Source organism: Sceloporus undulatus, chromosome 4 (assembly GCF_019175285.1).
Source record: "Sceloporus undulatus isolate JIND9_A2432 ecotype Alabama chromosome 4, SceUnd_v1.1, whole genome shotgun sequence".
Taxonomy (NCBI): Eukaryota; Metazoa; Chordata; class Lepidosauria; order Squamata; family Phrynosomatidae; genus Sceloporus; species Sceloporus undulatus.
Window position 1 is genome coordinate 71,344,034 of NC_056525.1, and position 15,554 is coordinate 71,359,587.

The window sequence follows — 15,554 nt, forward strand, 5'->3', positions numbered from 1 at the left end:
ACACATTTGATTCTAATCTTGCTTTTACAGCGCTTCATAAATAAAGGTTAATAATAATAATAATAATAATAATAATAATAATAATAATAATAATATAAACTAACTAGATTCATTTTATATGATAAATGTCTCTTAGTCTGTGGTATGATAGTAGTAATAGTCTCCTTCCTTAATTGTTGATGTTAAAGCATACTGAGGTAACATTGAGACAATGCTCTGAACATTATGTGAGCATTATTTATTGCAGTCTTCCACTTTATAACAATAATCTTGTTTGATTTGGTCAGTTGGAGGCAATTCTTAAATCTCCATAATCTAGTCACTTCAATGTTAAATTCAAAGCTTGGAGGTATCTGGGCAAGTGTTGATGCTGTCCTCCCTTCCAGTTTGGAGCTGAACAATTATATTTGAAATTTGAATAGCAATATAGCAAAGTCACTTGCTGTAAGGAGCAAGGCATTTGTGCTTATCAGAGGGGACACAATGGATGTGCTGACTGAACCACTCTGGAAAGTATGAAGCTTCTTTGAGCTCCTGTTGAAGATCAGTGCAATTCCAGACTGTGGAGAGAAGTCTTGTGTCTGGCAAGTGCTTGGCTGGTGAAACCAATCACACTTGAGTGAGTTAACGTGTATTTATAGAAATGTACTGTACAGGATGGAAAAAAGCAAGAAATCTTAATGTTTCCAATAATATTTTCCTAATATTAGGAAAAAATCTTGTCTTTTGTTCTGGTGGAATGTTAACATTTTTAGCTATTTTATGTTACTGTATAGCTTAAGCCCTTTATGTCCCATATGGGAGAAATGCGGTATGTAACAGTAAATTTAATAAGTAAGTAAAAGCTACCTTGAATTCTTTCTAGCACCCCATAGCATAAATATTCTTCTGTTCTCTTGTGCCAGTGAGGATAAATGTCATGTTCTATAGCTCCAAAAATGGGAGTGAATAGGAGAAATCTGGATGAGAGAATATTTAGAGCTGATCTGCATGGCATATTTTCTGGTATATTCTCTTTCCATCTCCTCTGTTTTGAGTGGTTTTCCCCTGTGGTTTCTTGGCTTTCCCCATGTTGGTTTGCTTATAAATAACTGCTTATTCTCCTTAAGCAAAGGGTCATTTGTGCCACAGCTGGTAGAGTAGTTGGAGAGGTGGATCCTTGCTCAGGGCTGTGCCTAAAGCTCTCAGAGCACATGCTTACTGGCAGCTAGCAAAAGCTGCTGACTTTAGGGTTTTCCAAATAAACAGGCTATGAGATTTGCTTGTTGGCTTTAATGGATAAAAATAAACTTTTATTTTGGGGGGAAGCAGTAGATTGGAACATCATGGAAGGGGGCATCAATTTTCTATGCTGTTAACCAAATGTGCTTGCTCCTGTATTCATTTTAGAAGCCTGGATGACTGTAGTTGGGTGTGTTTTACACCTGAAAGAGGAAGCAATCAATTGAGTTCATGTGTGTTTAGGAACAGAAGGGGGATAAAGGAATGTAGACTTGAGTGAAGATTTGTAAACAAAGTTCTGTGTTTGCCCAATTGCCCTATGGCCAGAGGAGGAGGGGCCAGCCTGCTAAAGATACCCTCCACATACAATTTTAACTAAGGACAGAAACAATAAAATGCAGGCATCTTACTAACATCTTTAATTTTTCTCCTGTTTGGTATGTAACGTCTTGCCTGATGAAGAAGCCAGTGGAGCTTCAAAAGCTTGCAACAAGTATATTGTGCATTTTCGTTGGCCAATAAAGGTATCACTGTTTGGTGAATTTTTGTTTGAATTTACTAAATGGCCAACACAGCTACCCCTGCATGTTTTCAAAAGGTCTGTGTTTTGCTCATGGAAGCTTTATTTCTTACTGCAGGTGGACTTGCCATCTCTTAACCAAGAGCATCTTTGTGATACCCAGGAATCCTCAGGGAGGAAGCTGGGTGTCTCTATGGTCACTGCTGATGTAGGGCTGGTTAGCATGATTCGGCAGGGAATTCTGGCACTCCAGCTGCTGCCTTCTAACTCCAGTGCAGGTAAGTCACGAGGTCCCTTTCAGGTTAGGATTGCCAGGGTAGCTGCTTCTGTGACAGTTCCAGTGGCCATCTGTTTCACATAGCTGAGCCAAGAGAGTTGGAGCAGGAGGGAAAAGACTGGATCTTTCCAAATGTACTCAAGGCTGAAAAAGTACCTATCCTTTGTAGAGGAAATAAATCCTGAAGTTAAAAGTCTTGGCCTTTCTGATTCTTGACACAAGGCTTTTCGAATGCAAGAAGCTTTTGCTCAGGTATTTACATCTTGATAGCCATGCTGAGTTTATCTGTAGCTTTCAGTCTACATAGAGAGGGTAGAGGCTCTTTGTTCTTCTGTGCCTCAGTAATTCATGATATAACAAGAAGCCACACATAGAAAATAGAATGACTTGAATGCTTTTACTCAGCAGGTCAACAGGAGAAGCAAAACTATATACAGTATATATTAAAAATGTACAATTATATTTAAAGTCTGGATTGTGGCAAAGCTTTGAATTTACTATTAAAAGGGTTGAAGGTTGAAAGAGGTTGAAAATTGTTCATTTTTTTAGTGGATTGGGCAGTCAGATCGTGAAAACAATCATGAAAAAATTCTCACATGCAATGCATGCATTTGAATTTATCTTGTATTTCTCAGAACCACCGCATTTCTTCTTTAGCTTAAAGTAGCTGTTGATGGTAAATCTGTTTCAGAACATAGTTCTTTTTTCTCATAGTGAAGTGCCTTCCCTTTGCCATCTACTACTGATGGTTGTTGTTTGTTTGTTTACAGGGATTATTGTGATAACAGATGGCGTCACCAGTGTGCCAGATGTAGCTGTCTGTGAAACTTTGCTCAACCAGTTGCGCAGTGGGACTGTGGCCTGTTCCTTTGTTCAGGTGATGAAAGAGTATTGGTTGTGGAAACAGGTTTGGTTGGCTGAACGTGCATTGTGAGTAGCACTGATTGACCACTTACAGCAGGAATGGACAACTACAGTGGGTCTGGGAGCTAATTTTTCCCTCTTGGACCATCAAGGGGTCACACAAGATGTCAAAAATACCTCCCCCAACAATTTAAATAGCTTGACCACTTCTGTTTTTTGAAAAGCGGGCTTTATTATGTTAAGCAATGTGGATGTGGTCTGCAATCTCTTCAGAAAATTAATTGCTCTTATTGGGTCATGAGTACCCAGGGCCACAGTTTTCCAAAACCTTCATTAGAATCAAACTGGACTGTTTCCAAGGCTGCAAAATTCCAGAGATATCTGCCTCAAGAATCTAACTTTTATCAGAAGAGTTATTGCCTATGCTTCAGATATGTTTGATTTCTCAATTCATGCTTAAAGCTTATTCTGATTGTGTGTGTGTGTGTGTGTGTGTGTGTGTGTGTATATATATATAAATTTAACTATGGTATTCACAATATTAAAACAGTTTAAAACATGCACTTCACATGATAAAGGGCAATTAAAAACAGTACAGTTTAAAACAACACATCATTCTCTTTCCTTAAAGCCTAGTGGAACTAAAAAAGAAAGAAGGGCCACTCCTGAGGATGGGAGGATCCATATACACATTTGAGAAGATACAGTTAGTCAGCTAGCCTTGCCCTAAACTGTATATGATTTCCTTGTTCATAACCAGTACAGTCCTCCCTCCAGTCTCACCGATTTGGGATCCTCATCCCTTGACTATCTGAGGGAGGCGAATGGAGGGGGTTAAAATGGGGCGTGCTCCTGCAGCGCGTGCCTGCATGCCCCTGTGGGGGCACACTTGCATTCACGCCTATAGGGCTTGAATATGCACAATTTTCCGTTTTTGCAGGGAGAGTCCGGCTGGGTCCCCCATGAAAATGAAGGGAGGGCTGTACTTTATATTGTACCCAGACCAGCAGCAAGTAGAGCTTATTAAGTTTCCAAACATTCTCCAAAGTCAACACCACATCAAGCGTGCTGCAATTATCCATGATATATTAAGGCATGTGTCATTGCGGCAAAATCAGCCATGTCCAGGAATGGGTGCAGTTGGTTCATAGAATCATAGAATAATAGAGTTGGAAGGGACCACAAGGGCCATCCACTCCAACCCCCTGCCATGCAGGAACTCTCAATCAAAGCATCCCCAGCAGATAGCCATCCAGCCTCTTTTTAAAGATCTCCAAAGAAAGAGATTCCACTACATTCCGATGGAGTGTGTTCCACTGTCGACCAGCCCTTACTGTCAGGAAGTCCCTCCTAATGTTGAGGCGGAATCTCTTTCCCTTTAGCTTGCATCCATTGCTCTGGGTCCTAGTCTCTGGAGCAGCAGAAAACAAGCTAGCTCCCTCCTCAATATCACATCCCTTCAGATATATAAACAGGGCTATCATATCACCTCTTAGCCTTCTCTTTTCCAGACTAAACATCCCCAGCTTCCTAAGTCTTTCCTCATAGGGCATGGTTTCCAGACCCTTCACCATTTTGGTTGCCCTCCTTTCAGATGTGGAATTTTATAGTGTGAAACTTTATGACTGAAGGACTATCTGTGCTCATTTACCCAGAAGAAAGTTCCAGTGATTCCACAGGACATCTGAACATGCTGGTTTCTGAAATAATTGTTTTATTATTTACTTTTTTATTATTTCCTCTTATTTAATGTGATGTTAGAATCCAGAGACACAGCTCTCGTAGTCTGGAATATCAGTGTGCAAAGGAATCTTATATCAGTATACAAAGGGATCTTGTAGCACCTTTGAGACTAACTGTGCAAAATAAATTTTAGCATAAGTGTTCATAGTCTCAGTCTGCTTACTCAGATGCATACAGTGAACTATTTCCCAGAAAGGACCTTTATAATTAGACTGCATGAATAGCCATAGAAATGCAAAACTTGTGGGTATGGTGGTGACAGGTTCAGTTTTAACAATGGGTGTTGAGGGACAACAGCAACTGGAGGAGAGATGTTGCCTGAGGCCAGGGTGGGTGGATGACCATATGAATGGAGAAAGTTTTGGAATGTGGTGTGTGCAGGCAGGAAGAGAAAGGAGATATGGTAAACTGGTCAAGAGCATCCTCATGAGGCTGGGGTATTAAGCAGTGTTAAAATATATGTAGTGTGCCAGGAATCCATTGTCTCTGCTCAACTCACTATTGATGGATTGGAATTTGTGGATATGTTCCAGTTCAGCATTTTCTCTTTTAATCTTCCTTTGTAGTTTATATTTGTTTAAAGACCACTATGGTGAGGTCAGAGGTGGAATGCCCAGGATGATGGAAGTGTTCTGAAACAGGTTTTTGTATATTCTCGTTCATAATATCTGATTTACATCCATTTATTCTCTGGCACAGAGAATGACCTGTTTGCTTAATGTAGCATACTGAAGGACATTGACAGAGGATAGCATATATCACATTAGAGGATGAGCAAGTGACAGTGCGCTTAATATTGTGGGTTATGTGATTAGGTCCTGTGATGACATTTCCCGAGTAGAAGTATGGTCAGAGTTTGACATCTGAGTTTGTGGCAAGGTTTTGTACCCAACTCCCCATCTGAGCTGTGTGTATTTCTGTAAGTAAAAAAAGATGTTTGGGATTGGGAGACTGTCTGTAAAGAAGTAAAGCCTGTTACCAAGAATCTTTGAGAGGGTAGTGTTATTATCCAAGATAGATTGTAGTTCAGTCATGACATGCTTAAATGGTCTCAGTTGTGAGCTGTATGTGACCACTAGTGTAGTTCTGTGATTTACTTCAGTCTGTTCTGTAATAGATAGGTCCTGGATACAAGTCTTGCTTGTTGATTTGTTTTTTTACCTAATATGATGAGTGCTGTATCTTAAGGAATCCATGTTGTAATTCCATGAGTTTGGCATTCTTGTCCTGTGGGTCTGAGAAGATACAATTGTATTGACAGACTAGGTTTTAACTGTGGGTTTGGTAGCATGTTCAGGGTGGAAACAGGAGGTATATAAGTATGCGTAGTGGTGAGCAGGTTTGCAGTGAGTATAGGGTGCTGTTCAGATGTTCGTTGTGCAGCTGTATAGTGGTGTCCAGAAAGTTGATTTGTTCTGTAGATAGATCCAGTCTGAGATTGATGGTGGGCTGGAAGCTGTTGAAATTATACACATGGCACTTTTTTGCAGTTAGTTTCTAAGGTGATTCAAGATCCCTTTGAATATTAATATGATGTTATGGTTCTTTGTGTACAATAAGATCTAGGGAAGCGAATTTCAGTTTGCTTAAGGTAGCAAAAAGGTTTGTATCAGTAGTGACTTGTAATTAGCCCATGTATTGTTGCACAATGATTTTTTAAAATTCTTAATATAACATTTCAAAATAGCACTTCATCCATATGGATATAAGGATAGTGTACATGATTAAAATATTAAATTTTCATCATGTGATAAATAAAACAGTCAGCTTGTCTTAAAATGTGTTGGTAAACGAAGTTTTTGATTTGCTATTAGAATAATTCTAATGTTGGTCCAATTAAACCACCATGGAGAGAATATTCCATAATTACAGTGCCACAATCGAGAAGTAATTCCTTGATACACTGTGTGTTCAGGTTACTTGGAAGAAAATCTCTTCCAATAAATTTCACTCGTGGAATCATAGAGTTATAACATTCCATCTGGCAGTAGCAGTTTTGACTACCACATGCTTCATTAGATAAAGCTTCAAGATCATCTTCTAGGACATCCCTAGACAAGGAAGGATTACAGTAGGCCAGTCAGGAGGTTATTAGATCATGGACCACTGCAGCTGGATTATTATTTCTGCACAGCAGCAGACATCACTGGCAAAGCAGTTGGAGCTGATAATCCTGATCATTGAGGCCATCCAAATCTCAAGTGATAGTGCTGGATCACAGAATAATTACAAGCTATGTACTGTACCTGCTCTTTTGAAGACAGTACAACTCCATCCAATACAACCAATTACTGGACAGAGGAACGACCTATCCAAAAGGCCTCTTTCTTGTTGAGAGGCAGCCTCAGTCAGTTGGCCCTCATTACTGACTCCACACACCGATTCAGCACCTATACTGTCTTGCCTGACTCAGGCTGCATCTGCACTGCAGAAATAATCGTTTGGCACTGCTTTAAGTGCCATGGCTCAATTCTATGGAATCCTGGGATTTGTAGTTTGTTGTGGTACCAGAGCTCTCTGACAGAGAAGGCTAAATGTCTCACAAAACTACAGTTCCCAGAATTCCCTAGTATTGAGCCATGGCAGTTAAACTGTTGTCAGAATAGATTATTTCTGCAGTGTGGATGTAGGCTTAGATGAGGAGAGCTAAAACAATGGCCTGTTACAGACTGCCAAAATAAAGCTGCTTCGGGTCTCTTTGGAGGTATGATATTTAAATGATGCATGGGTCCTAAGAATCCGGAGGTCGCACCAAAGCCACACTCAATTCCTAAGCACCGGAGTGCAGCTTCCGGATTCTTAGAATGCATGCATCATTTAAATAGCATACCTCCAAAGAGACTTGAAGCAGCTTGATTTTGGCAGTCTGTAACAGGCCAATGTCATCACATTTGGATGGTACCTCACTACATAGCCTTGATGATCTTACCCAAGAACTTGATAAAAATCTTAATAAGCAAAAAGAGTAGGAGGAATCCACTGCAGTGAAGCAAAATACCCCCGTGCCACTTTTTATATGAAAGAGAAGTATGTTGTCAGACCAACCTCAGTGAGGACCTCTACAGAACTTATACCTCCAAAAGGAGAGGCATTAAGCAGGTGATACTAGCTGATTTGCTGAAACACAATATCATTGTGAAGGAAGAACCAAAACAGACTGTGATGTTTAACAATAGGATCTGATTGTTTGTTAATGGCATTGCTTATTTTCTTTTTCTTCCCTTTTCCTTTGGTTTAGAAGCTTTGGTTTCCAGCATCTTTGTCAGCTTTGCTCAAGTATTTTAAGAAAATATATTTCTTTGCCAACATAGAAGGTTTTTCTCTCATGCAGGTGGGAGGCATCTATTCCTATGACTGCAGTTTTGGTCATGTCCCCAATGTGGAACTCATGAAGTTCATTGCCATGGCAACATTTGGCACATACCTTTCCACATGCCCTGAGATCGAGCCTTCTTGTCTGGACTTGAATGTTTATCACAAAGCTTTTCTACTATACTCCTTTCTGCGGAGTGGAGAATCCCTGAACCCAGAATATTATTGTGGTGAGCTTATTTACATGGGATGGGGGGGGGGGGTGGTTACCTCCACTTTGTTCAACTAGCTTTCATTACCAAAGAAGACAATGATCTTGAATTATTTTGTAATGTGGATGTGTATAATAGGACACTTCTGCAAGTGAGTGGGCATGATGGGATTTTGCATGAGTTGAACAAAACAAAAATGAGGTGAGGTGAAATAGTAGTACTATCAGTTCGTTTCTCCTTCTAAAAACTCCAGACTAGCCAAAAGCGAGCAAAAGCAGTGCTGTGGTTGCACAGACATTGAAAGTTAGTAACTTTGTTCTTCAAATTTAATGAGTATTGTAATGTTCCATTCAGCCATTCGTGCCAGTCAAACTTCTAGGAAGGGCATTCCAGAGTCTGGAAGCAGCCACCAAGAAGTCCCTCTCCTGTCTTCCCACCAGGTGTACCTGTGAGGATGGTGGAACAGAGAGGAAGGCCTCCCCAGAAGAGGCCCATCAGATAACTATGAACCTGGAGTGAGATTCATTTCAAAATTTTAGGTGGGGGCCATGTTTTCTTAGCAAAAGATTGACCAGAAATTGTCAGAGATGCAGCAACTATTAATGATGCAGTAGGACTTATTCCTGTTGAAACCAGAAGAAGTAGAGATGTGAAATATACCTGACACAGCCAATTTGTTAAACTAATTTAATGTGTCCTTATCATACATTCTGGCAGCTGATACTTCTTTCACCGTTCAAGCATGTAAATGTAATTGTTTTCATGTCAGAGTGTCAGCAAGCTATCTTTTATTAGCGTCCTTGTCTGCATGGACAAAAAAATCCTAAGCACTGGTGCTGTCTGATCACACAGACACTGAACAGCTTCCAGTGAAATAATGCCCATTAACCTGACTTTGCCCTGGAGTTGGCAAATTCACAAGAAACTCCAGCATTTCCCTTAGAGTTTTGTGGTGTGTGAACAGCTGGATAAGGTCAGGATTGAGCAGACCCACTGACTGCATGCCAAGAGCCATGCCATCCACCTTCCCTGCAATGACCGTACAAGGAAAGGGGGTAGCATGTTTTCAGAGCTGCGGCTGCCGCAGGAGCTCCATGAACAGACCGCCTAGTGTGGCTTCCACAAAGGGTGGGTTTGTCCATGTGACCAATGAGGAAAGGGGCCCTGCCATGTGATTGGGGTCTTCCTCTTCCCTCTCTCCTCATTGCTTATGAGGCGAATTCATCCTCAGGAGAAGTGGCAGCATGCCAGGTGTCCATGCAAACAAAGCTGCATTGCTGCATCGGGTGTGGTCTGGTTCATGCAGCTGCCATTGTGTTCAGTCTGGGGCCAGTTCCAGAGCATAATGTTCCTGATGCCCCAGACGTATAGAGCCTGAGAAACTGATCTCTCTTCACAGCATCAAGGCAAACCACATTACACATTGCATTAATAGGCTATCTAAATATCATGCTTTGAATTAGCCACACCTCAGACAACAGCAACCACATGGAAGGTTTTGTTTTAACCCTTTCATCCTGTTTAAATGCCCAAAAGTTCCTCTGCTGACCCTTAGCTGCTACTTGTCCACCGAAGTTTCTGTATGGTGCAGGAATAAAGCAGAGCAGAAAAAGTTAACCCTCTCATACCTTTACTCTGAATCAGGTCAGGGTTCTTCTTTGGCTGGCTTTTTAATGAATAGTTGAGGCCTTTGCTGGCACACTATTTTAAACATGCTGGTAACACAATGTGTAATTTTGCTCTGAGTTGCTATTTTTGGGTTATATGTTCCAAATTAGGCTTTTCAAGATCTGTGATTTGCTCTTGCTGGGGGCTGAGGTTGATATTCCTAATATGCATGCGAGCCTCTTTGTTAGGAGTAAGAGTAAAGGGTGCGGTAGTGGAGGTTATTTTTCATTATTTGTCTATTGTTGCAGTGTCCCAACACAGACTTTTCAATGAACACCTTGTTTCTGCAAGCAGTAACCCTGCACTGGCTATGAGACGGAAGAAACATACAGAGAAAGAGGTGCATGCTGACCTTATCAGTACAGTCTCTGTCCGGTTGCGAGAAGGTTATAGTATCCGTGAAGTCAGTGTCACAAAAGGTGAGGTGGCTTCAATCTTCTTATTCTGCTTGGTCAGTATAAGCCAGGATTCATCTGATGATGCTTGTCAGGCCTCTTTGTATGACCCTCTAAGGTCCAAAACACACTGCAGAAATAATCCAGTTTGAGACCACTTTAACTGCCCTGGCTCAGTGGTAGGGAATCCTGGGAATTGTAGTTTATTGTGGCACCAGAGGTCTCGTGATAGAGAAGGCTAAATGCCTCACAGAACTACAGTTCTGAATTCCCTAGCATTGAGCCAGGACAGTTAAAGTAGTCTCAAACTCGATTATTTCTACAGTCTGTTTTGAATCTAAAACTGATTTCTCAACTTGATTTCAGATGCTGGTGGATTTTGAGTTCTCAGAGGCCCCAGCCAACACAGTCTAGATCTAGAAGCTATAATACACTAACGTTTGGGACCTAAAGTTGGAAACACTACTCTAAGAGATAGTATGGTAATTACAGAATGGGGCTGAGAGACCTATAGTCAATGAGATGCTTGGACATGACTTCCCATTGGTCCCTGCCATCTTGCCCAGCAGTGAGGGGTGATGGGAATAACACTTTCAACTTCTAGAGGACCACAACTTCCCCATTGATGTTATGGAATTGGGTTTGGATGGGGAAAACCCAGTTTCAGATTTCATGTCAAGATTATCAAACGGAATGGCTATCTTGCCCTCTCTTGTTCTCTCTCTTTATATCTACTGTGCTTGAGAGTTCTTTTGAAATCACAGTTGTTTGTTTCATGCAGGAAAAATGGGAAACAGGTGTGCCAAATGCACTGTCTTCACTTGGGACTCAAATGTATGTTTTCCTGTTGGATTGTTTTAAAAATTAGACCTTAGATGCAGAACAATATTAATTATTAATTAGTTAGAAGTGCTAATAGTTCTCAGTTCTTATCATTTATTGCTTGGTATTGCTTGAATGGGTGGTACAGAGAGTTGAGCCTCAATTTGCTTAGATATCTATAATTCTTAAGCGTAAATCTGTCTCCATGTGTAACAAATGCCTAAATGTGCTCTCTTTGTCCTTAACGGGATATGTCTAAAGAGACATCAATATGATTATAATTTACAATCAGGGTTCTAGACATTGACATCACAAATGTTCTGTTGAATCATTGGCTGTTAGTTGTTAACTGTAATGAGATTTGATTATATTTTGCTTGTTGTATATTTTACTTTTAATGACAGGATTCAGTTATCACTCAGACTGCTAATTAAGACAGAAATACTTAACTAGAAAATTAGAATTTGGCTGCAACATCCTTTTCCACCCATCTCATTAAATATCAAAGTTTTCTCATTAAAAAGAAATCTTACAGGTCAGTATAAATATTGGTACTCCATTATCTGGAGGTAGTTTACGCAAAACTGAAACTGGAAATTTACGTAGGGTGAAGCAATGCCTTTTCTTTCCACACCCTGCACTGTTAATTCAGGTACAGCTTCTCTTAATAATTTTCAAGTTCTAAAGCCTTTAAAAAAATATTATCTCTAGAAACTGCCACTTTAAAGAAAAGAGAGAGAGGAAGATGAGATTTTCACAGTTCTAAATTCTAAACTGGGTGCCAATTTTCAGCAAGCATTTTTGTATATGACTGTTATGGATTTATTATAGCAAGTGATAAAGAGGTAGAAAATCAGTAAAGGTCCTGCAAACCTGATACTATGATACAATTTCCGTTTCCTTGAAAGTCTATTACATTGATCAGAAGTTGGGAAAATTGTGATTAAGATGTACTGATAATAATGGATTATTAAAAAATATTTCTGGAAGAAGCCTGTGTATGGCTGGAGAAGGGATGTGGCAGAATATAAGTGCAGTGTTATGATGCACGCACATTCCATAGTATGATTGTATAAAGTAAAGATCTTCCATATCTTGACTGAGTCATTAATCAGAATGGAGACTTCAGTCAGGAAACCAGAAGAAGTTGAGGACTTGTAAGGACAGCTATGACAGAAATTTATGAGTCTGTTTGCATAATAAATGTAAGATTTAGCCCTATAAAGTGGCTGCATAGGCTTGTTTTCATTTGGGTATAGGAAGAAGAGAATCATGGGTAGCTTTCTAATTGCTTTTGTACAAGGATTATTTAGGACAGCACACTAAGTGCAAAGTGGTTTGTGTGTATTGTGCATGAGAGAGAATATGTTAATGCTTACTCTTGGCAAATTGGGAAGCATATCCAAGGAGAAGTCACTGGATCCAGCTGTTCTCTGAAATCATTGGACACAGAAGTGACAACAGAAGGAAATCTGTTAGGGAAGATGGGAGATTCACTTGGCAAAAAATAATTCGTTTCTGGAAGTCCCTTTTGAAGCCTAAATGAGAAGGAAGGCACTCTTGATTTTGAGTCCACTCTGGTTCAGGTTCTGGTACACACTTTATACTGGGATTGGGTAGAGATTTAAGTAAGTGGATCCCAGCCTTGACTTCCCAAATTTTTGGGACTTCAGCAACTAAATCTCCTGTGTGGTGTAGTAGTTTGAGCATTGGACTAGAACTCTGGAAACCACAGTTCAAATTCCGATTTGGCTATTTAAACTCACTGGGTGACCTTGGGCAAGTCACACCCTCTCAGTCTCAGAGGGTGGCGATGGCAAAACCCCTCTGAAGAAACTTGACAAGAAAACTCCATAACAGATTTGGTTCACCTTAGGGTTGCCATAAGTCTGAAACAACTTGAAGGCAAACAGCAACCAAATCTCCACCCTGCATAGCCTGTCTTCAGAGATTCTAGAACAAGGAGTAGAAATTGTGTGGCACACCAGAAACTGGACTGTAATTTAGCAGCCCTTGCTAACATAGCCAATATTGCAGATTGGTAGTCCAGCAACATCTGGAGGATTGCACAGTTCCCCCTTTTGTTTTAAGAATTGTGATGTAACAATATCTGGTAAAAAATGTAATCCTTTCCCTACAATTCCATTGCACACATATATACAGGAGGCACTCACCTTGAAGTGAAGCTTGTCCTGCTGTGGAAGCACAATATGAGAATCGAGTACCTGGCAGTGACTCTGTGGCCCCTGGACCCTTCAAAACGCAGCACATGGGTGGAAGTAACTATGGAGGGCAGCTATGACATTTTGCATGACATCAGCTGCACAATGCGCAAGCCCATCACCAGTCTTTACCGCACAACTGTGATACGGCGTTTCTGGAACACCTTGCAAAGGTGAGTCTGATCTGGCAACATAATTTTCTTGAACTTGCCCCACTAGTGGGATGGTGAAGCTCATGGATTATTTCCAAAGTTTTGGCTAGTGCATACCTTTTGCTTACCTGAAGGTGCATTTTTATGAGGCTATTAAACTGAGGAATGTATATGTGAATTAGAGAGTGCTGCTGCTGCTGTTCTTAACCATTTTGTTTCCCCATCACCAGCGCTGGAGAGTGACTGAACACAGGGGGCTATTTCATTGCCGAGCAAAAAAGTCAGCACTGCTTGTAAGGCACAAATTGAAGTCAGTACTCCCTTGGGCATAGCTCTCATGTGATATAAAACCTTGTGATTCTTAAGATCATTAATGACAATGACCTTATCTTTTCAGCATCAACCAAACTGACCAGATGCTGGTTCATCTTCAGTCATTTGATAGTGCTCCAGAACACTTCACCATTCCAGAAAGCACCAGAAATGGGGTGCCACTGTTCTACATTCCACCAGGGTCTACTACACCGGTACTGTATAGTCTTAACTGTCTTACCATTGCTTTCAAGAGTAGAAATGCAGGTCCTATGCTAAATTTAGTGGCTGTATGCCTGGATTGTTCTCTTTCCTATCTTACATGTATTGCATGCTGTACTGCCCTGTATTGATCTGTGTGTTGCTATTGAAGGATTGGAGAGCCAGACATTTAGTTCACCTGAGTAAGACATAATTATTGGTAATGTTTCATAAATAGATCATAGGCTTCAGCCCTATAGCTTCAATTGTACTTTACTTCTTTGACAGGATACTGCATGCAGCAGTCCAGTGTTACTTTCAGTGTTCTTTAGGTTGTTCCTATGAATTAACTGAAAGCATATTGAGAAAACATGTGTCCCTTAAGACCTTTCAGTAAGAATGCTAAGGGGTTTTGTTTCATGACTCTCCAGTACCGTTGCTTTTGATGTTCTTAGGAGCTTCATTTAAAGGTTTTGTTACACTACTTATTCCTGGTATTACTTGCTCTGTGTGTTGGGGGGACATTTCCAATTTAACTAGATAGTTGTAAATATTGTCTATATGGATATGTTGGTTTTTGAGTATATGAGTGCTTACCATGGGATATGCCCTCACTGGTATCCCAATGCATGCATAACAGTTTAGTTTTCTGCAAGGATTTCACACGGCCAGTCTGGCCCTTCCTCTGACAAATGGAGGGATGCATTGTGGATGAAAATTTTTGAAGCATTGCCTGAAACCACCCATGCCTCTCATTTGTTAGATATGAAATCAGTAGGTCTTGTAGTGGTCCAAGGAAAGCTGCAAATAATACATTTGTCTTTGGACTCTGTAACTTCTGGTGAAAATGATTCTGAGCTCCTTTGCAGACATATTAATCAACCATATGCTTAATAGCATTGAATGGTTTTTGTTTAGGAGCAGAATATGCAGTCTTCTGCCACAGACAAAGACAAAAGCGCAGATGAAGGAATTGGATGATGCCTTTCTAGGACAAATGACTAATGACACTCAGAAAACAGAGATGTAGTAGTGATGGGTGACTTCAGCTATCCTGATATTTGCTGGAAGTCAAACTCGGCCAAATCCTCAAGGTCTAGCAAATTCCTCACTTGCCTGGAAGACAATTTCATTGTCCAAAAGGTGGAAGAGGCAACAACGGGATCAGTTATTTCCCAGTAGATAAGACCCCCACATCCTGTACTTTGGGTTATGCTCCTCCCACTCACTCCAGATAGGCAAGAAGTAAAAAGAGATAACTTCTGGTGACTTCACATGGGTGGAGCTAACCCTAGACGGCCAGTCTTGTTCTGCCTATCATTCCAGTAGGATGTGCTTGCCATTGCTCTCCAGTCCTTTTCCTTCTCTTCATTTCTCTTGCTGCCTTGAAAACATGAAGAAAGATTTAATATAACAAGGTCTCCCAGGATTGGAGAAAGGTCTTGGCTTTGCTAATGACTCTCCCTCTCCTCCAAAGCTGCCCCCTTTCATGGTGGGAGCACAGGGGATTTCTGCAAACAGCTTTACAGCACATAGGAGCTGTGGGGACAGATGGTGAGGGGTATCCCCGCCATGTCTCTGTTTTTCCACATTATCTCCGCCCAGCCTGTTCAGGGCCAGGGATTAGGGAGGC

The 15,554-nt window shown here is 40.7% G+C and overlaps 1 protein-coding gene across 11 annotated transcripts in view; it reads left to right on the forward strand.

Annotated features, from left to right (window-relative positions):
* SZT2 (SZT2 subunit of KICSTOR complex) overlaps window positions 1-15,554 on the forward strand; it is a 109,409-nt gene that overhangs the window by 13,711 nt on the left and 80,144 nt on the right. For 10 of the 11 annotated variants that reach the window (XR_006103497.1, XR_006103498.1, XR_006103499.1 and 7 more), the window contains 6 exons: window positions 1,860-2,019; window positions 2,789-2,895; window positions 7,957-8,167; window positions 10,066-10,236; window positions 13,198-13,429; window positions 13,806-13,935. Coding sequence is in view for 8 of the 11 variants with exons in the window: in XM_042463011.1 (XP_042318945.1) it covers window positions 1,860-2,019; window positions 2,789-2,895; window positions 7,957-8,167; window positions 10,066-10,236; window positions 13,198-13,429; window positions 13,806-13,935 (1,011 nt within the window). In the remaining 3 variants the exon portion in view is untranslated. Of the gene's footprint in view, window positions 1-1,859; window positions 2,020-2,788; window positions 2,896-7,956; window positions 8,168-8,620; window positions 8,689-10,065; window positions 10,237-13,197; window positions 13,430-13,805; window positions 13,936-15,554 lie in introns of those variants that run through there. The other variant, XM_042463017.1, reaches the window with a different exon arrangement.